Here is a 6,138-nt window from a genome sequence, read left to right on the forward strand (position 1 = left end):
AGATATAATTCTACTTTTCTGATATGTATAAAAATTGATGAAGCTGCATGGTTTTAAAATAGGAAATCCACATTATAAAAAGTCATTAGAAATTCTGTACAAAATCACAACAAAATAATTCAGCATGGGAAAGGTAACAAGTAGTAAAATGCTGGTTGAAAAATATATATTTATATATATTTTTAATTGGCCCATTACTAGTTTAAAAATTGCATAGATCCTAATTATTGCTTGTGATTTTGTTATCCCGATCAGATAATTAATATGATCTGAATACAGCTACACCAAATTTGTGGTGCTTTTTTTTTTTTTTTAACTTTACTGTATTGTTTTTAAAATAGAAGAGCTATAGAAAATAACACATAAGGTGAACAGGAACTTTGATCCCCTGTTTCTTCCAAAGGCAGTAACAACAATAAATACATATATCACTTGAAGCTTGGAGTATTTGCACTTTGCAGCAGTAGTACCCAAAGGGCTGCCTTTTGTAAACACGACAGTCACTGTAAGCACAGTGGGTTTGTTTCCCGGGGATAGTGAAACTGACGTGCTAATCGTGAAAGATGGCATTGAGCTGGGCACTCATGACTCGCTCATGATGTGAATGGCTATCAAAGGACATAATATTGTCTATAGGGATCTCGCAGCGAGGGGCAGCGGCGCCCGAGAAGATTGATCCGTGGCTTTGGGCCCCTGCCAGGGTCGCTGCAGGATAGTGCATGGTAAAGGCATAATTTTTCTCAAAGTCGGCGGACGGTTCGTGTTTGAAAGAGAAGTTGCCATTGATGCTGAGCGGCGGACTGAGGGGTCCATCAAAGGAAGGGCTGGTGCAATCAGTCAGGGGGCTTTCAAAGAAGGGCTCCAGCGCAGCGCTGTAGGCGTGTGGCGGAGGCTTGACATGGAAGACGTGGGAGCTGTCCATGGTACCATAGGGCGGGCTGGGCAGCCCCGGCGACTGGTAGGAGTAGGGGTGCACAGGGAAGGAAGCGCTGGCGGTCGGCAGGTGCGGGGGCATGTCCTGATTCTGTTCAGGCAGAAAAGTCCGAGGATTGAGCTGCAGACAGCCCGCAACCAGATTGGTGGTGGGCTGAGATAAGCCCTTGCAGAGCGTCTGTACGAAGGAGACCAGATCAGGGCTTTTACCAGAACGGAGAATCTCCGACAGAGCCCAGATGTAGTTCTTGGCCAAGCGCAGCGTCTCGATTTTGGACAGCTTCTGTGTCTTTGAATAGCAGGGCACCACCTTGCGCAGGTTGTCCAGCGCCGCGTTCAGCCCGTGCATGCGGTTCCGCTCCCGGGCGTTGGCCTTCATGCGCCTCAGCTTAAAGCGCTCCAGGCGCGCCTTGGTCATCTTCTTCTTCTTGGGACCGCGTCTCTTGGGCTTTTGATCGTCCTCCTCTTCCTCCTCTTCTTCTTCCTCCTCCAAGTCCTCATCTTCCTCCTCTTCTTCTCCCGCGTTCCTCAGCGAGTCCTCTTCTGCGTTCATGGCTTCGAGGTCGTCTTCCTTCTTGTCTGCCTCGTGCTCCTCATCCTGAGAACTGAGACACTCATCTGTCCAGCTTGGAGGACCCTGGGACTGAGGCTCGCCCATCAGCCCACTCTCGCTGTAGGATTTTGTCATGTTTCTGTTCCCTACATTCGACAGGGGAGAAAGGGAAGCAGAAAGAAAAGGAGAAAACGCCACATCCAGAACTACATGCGCTTTCATCTCCCACTCTCTAGCCCTGCAGAAGCGCGCGTGTAGAGAAGTACCAGCTTTTTGGAAAGTGGATGCCCCGAAAGAAAAGTTAAATGCAGTGTTTTGTAATGGTGTGTGTGAGCCCCGCTGGCACGGAGGAGACAGAAAGGGCTGGGTCGAAGGAGAATGTGTGTATATCTGCATTCATGTATGTATGTATGTAAGTTTTCTAGTGAGTCACTTGAGTGTGTTTACAGTGATCGCCCAGCAGGATAACATGTGTAAAAATCAGTGTACATTTTGGCGACAGCATGTTTATCCGCATGTAAATCAAAGTCACTCACAACGCCACAAAAACTATGAGTTAAAAAATCAAAATTCTGTTCCCACGTCTGTGTCCTCCTGGCTTCTTGGTACTTAGCGATTTAAGTGGAAGAGACATTATGTAATTTACTAACTCTGCTGTGATTTTTAAGAAGATTATACTGAAGCACGATTGAAGAGCAAATCCATGGAGGAGGAAAAGTATTTTCTAGCAAATTATTTCAGCATCAACGAAACATTTGGCAAGAAAAGTGAGCAGAGATCTCCCACTTCACCCTCACCTTTCTTTACTCGCTTCCCACCCCCTGGCCCTCTGCTGAATTTCCACGTTGCATAAAAGCCCTCGCTGCGTGGCCAGGACTGGGGCGCGGCGCAGAGCGCTCTCCCACGCGCCTGGGATCAGGTGCGGAAGGCTCCTGTCTAATAAACAGCCCATTGAAAGGGCCGCCCGTTCTTTATTGGGGCTTTTCAAAGTTCGCCTCAAATCCCCCTTTAAAAGATTGTGTAATTATAATGGTCAACGATTGGCAATGGCGAAGTTGCCGCTTCTAGTAAGTAAAATAATAAGCCTTTAGTAAAACAACTGAGTTTTTAGTTCCTACAGTGGCTTGGGAGGACTTGGCCGACTCTGGAGCAGTAACAGGTAGCAGGAATAAGTCCTCCCTTACTCTAAATCCCCTCCCTCCTTAACGAGACTAGCTCTAAACTAGAGTTAATTTCCAGCGTGTGTATACTGCAATTACCAGGGTCCTTTTCATTCACTGAAAAAAATAACTTGGCACTCTGAATGTGCATAAGATACATGTACATAAAATAAATGTTGGTTACACAGGCTACCCCTACTCCCCAACACACACGCACCTTTTTACTGAAAGAAGTGAGAAAGTGAAGTATTTGCTTTCGCGACTTTGAAATTACCACTATAAAATAATGTTACTTTGAATTATAAAAAAATCAATCCAAAGATGTTCCTATACTTCCCCAAGTTAATAATAATAATAAAAAAATACATTTAAAAAACTGCAGTGAAAACTTGAGTGGCGGGAGTCAATAGATGTGCGTACTTGCCTGCAATTATGGGGAGAAATGCCTGTCTCCACAGACACACACGCTCACAACGCACACATACAGGATACGTTGGCAATTCGGGTCTTCAATTAACTGCTTTTATTTCTGAGCAAAAAATGAAAGAACTGTAATTACCTGTAGTTGTTAATATGTCCTGTACAGTGATGGTCTCATAACCCTGGGGTCTCCGGACGCCGTGCCTTTCTGCGTGGGGCGAATTCCTCGTGTCCGAGAGGCGCGGGCGCTCAGGTTATATAGCCGAGTTGGGGATGCTGAGCGCGGGCGGGGCGCGGAGCGGAGAGGCAAGCAGGTCCCCACACCCCGCGTCTGCGCAGGCGTCTAGGCGGTGCTCTCCCTTCAAACTCCCCCCTCCAGCCCCCACAGCCCCCGCCCCTTCAGCCTAGCTCCTCTCCCACCCTTCTCCGACTCCTGCTCCCCTATCCCCCACCCCTACCTCCGCCCCTTCTTCTTCCTCCCCGGCATGCGCCATATGGTCTTCCCGGTCCAGCCAAGAGCCGGGAACCACGTGACCTGCCCATTTGTATGCCGCGGAGCGCTCCATTCCGGCCCCTTTGTGGCCAGAAGAAAGTGGCCCATCTGTCGCCAGTTAGAGACTATGCGGACCTGTTTTTACCCGCAGGAGAGATTAACCCTTTCAGGCGGCAGAAGGGGAGAGGGGGTAGCGGGGGCGGGGGAAAGGATTTGAGAGAAAGGAGCGGGAAAGCTAACATTGCCCGGGTTCAGATTAGAGAATTGTTGGCATTAGGGCGGGCAATGGTGTAAAGGTGAAAGAGGCGGAAACGGGGAGACTGAGATGCGCAATGAAGCGTCCAGGCACCTTTCGATCCCTCCCGGACACCAGGACAACCTGCTCTCTCTGCGTGTGGATCTCTTGATTTCTCCCCATTGGCAGACGTTCTGCTCATTGGCGCCAAAGGGTGACTTTTCATCATCCCCACCAGCCCCTTAAACAGATACATACACCATATAAAAACCGCTTCATCTGTAAATACAGCACTGAAACTAGTCCTCTAGCCTCCCAACTGGATCGCCCATTCCCAGTTTTTCCAGTATAGAAACTTTGTGTCTCTCACTCCACCCTGCACACAACCCCAAATTTACCCCTAATCCCCTAAACTCAGCCTCGGTGAGTTTTAACCCTCAGCTACCGCTGACCTTAGCCACCCCCACTTCCTTTTTCCTCTGCCCTCCCCTACCCACCCTAGGTCCTCGCGCTCAGAGAGAGCTAGTAGGTGGCTGCAGTGACCTTGGACCTCTCTTGTTTGAAATCTAACTTTTTAACCAAGCCCATTTGGTTGTTGCAAAGGGATCGCACACCCAGATACCCTTGATCCCTCCAAAGGCCACCTTGCCCTTTCAGTCTTCACTCTTGAGCCTGTAAATAAGTACGTGGTTCAGATAAATCTTCTCAAAGGATGCAACAGGCCCAGGACTCGTGCCACATGGATCTTTTCTGTCCTCTTTCTAGAAAGGGCATTAGCTCAACTCTGGGAAGAGTCAATGCCCCAAACCCCAACAGAAATCAAAAACTGATCTGACACAACCTCCACCAAGCCAAGCAAAGACTACAGAGCTCCCCAACTAACTCTGATGGAGCCATGTTTGTATTTAAATGTGAGTTCTTTATTTGCTGTTCCCTGCTGCAGCACATTCCAGATTGATAACATTTTTTAAATGCTGGTCAGATCCCTTCCCTCTCACCCTTTCTCTGCCAGCTTTACTTCTAAGCCTCCATTAACTAACTCCTCAGAACTTAGCCCCTTGCAATGAGTGCCTCAAACCTGAATTGCTTATTTAAAGCCAATTGCTCTAAAAGCCCCTTGAGTTTGCAAACACTGTCAGGGTTGAGAGGCTGGAGCTGGAGGGCCGGGGCAGGGGACATGCTGCGGGCGAGGAGAAGAGGGTCCTAACTGGATCTCTGTGTCTGGAAAGCTGGCATATGCATTCTACCGCTTCCAGGGGAAATCTGAAAGGGGAGGTATGTGGTGTGAGATGTCCCCTTGCCTAAAGCTCTGCTGGGTTCCCATGCAGAAGTAGGGAACAGAGGAGGATAGAATAATTCACCTAGACTCAGAACCATCTGTCTTACTCCTGCACCTTCTGTATCTTAAGTGAGATGATAAACTCGAGGAGCATCGGGATGACAACCTTTGGAGGCTAGATCACAACTTTGGAGGTTCGAAAATACTTGCAGCAGAACCAGATCAAGTGCTGCCATTGTCCCGGGAGTTGCCCAGAAAAGCTAACCCACTGTGCCCTAGGTATGTGCACCGCCTGCCTTGGATTTCATTTCTCAGTTTAGGGGAAAAACATTGAGAGTGGAGTGAGAGGGCTCTAGCTGCTCGGAAGTACCAGGTCGACTAGGGGTTCCCCTCTCCCCTGGGAAGCAGACATTTCCCGTTTGTTACATCCTGTGGAATACAGGTTCTTCTTGGAACCAGAAATTCCTGGGCAAAGAAGGAAACCGGGGAGTTTCGTCAGCCCAGACTCAAATGTGCTAAGTGCCAGATATTATTAAATTCATCCCCCCCGTAAATTTATCCCTCACCCCACTGCCTATTGTTCGCCAGGCTGGGGAATTTGTACAAAGAAAGGGGCATTCCAGGATGTTCCAGAGACCCACTGAGGTTCGGTCTCGCCGCGGTTCTCATTGTGCTTCCCAGCCCGCAGCGCTCAGGTGCGGGCTACCCCTCAGCTGCCCACATGGCAACACTCAGCTAGTGCCCTCAGGATTCCCAGGAGGTCGCTGCCTGGAGGTTAGACCCAGGCGGGAGAATCTTAGATGAAGACTGGATTGAGGTGTTTTTTCTGTTGGGAGCGGGAGGGTGGAGAAATCAGGGTCGGAGGACAGCGGCTACCCAAACGCTAGGAGAGGAGGGAGCTCGAGGTGCGTCTCGGTCCAGCACAGAGAACAGTGCCCACCGCCTCGCTCCTTCTTATTCTCTTCTTCCTTTTTGGGCTTCGTTCCGACGGTTGCATACTTTTCCTCTCTCAATTCCCTAAAAGCTACCCTTTCCTCCTGCCCCCACTGCTGCTGAGCGGCGCTC

The 6,138-nt window shown here is 49.3% G+C and overlaps 1 protein-coding gene across 1 annotated transcript; it reads right to left on the reverse strand.

The window, feature by feature from the left end:
• Window positions 1-550: 550 nt before the first annotated feature.
• NEUROD1 (neuronal differentiation 1) lies at window positions 551-1,621 on the reverse strand (the record flags this gene model as incomplete). The annotated part of the gene is made up of 1 exon (XM_084237642.1): window positions 551-1,621. One exon carries the CDS (start codon window positions 1,619-1,621, stop codon window positions 551-553), a length of 1,071 nt encoding a protein of 356 aa, XP_084093768.1.
• Between the last annotated feature and the right edge of the window lie 4,517 nt (window positions 1,622-6,138).

Source organism: Talpa europaea (genome assembly GCF_964194135.1).
Source record: "Talpa europaea genome assembly, chromosome: 1".
Lineage (NCBI taxonomy): Eukaryota > Metazoa > Chordata > Mammalia > Eulipotyphla > Talpidae > Talpa > Talpa europaea.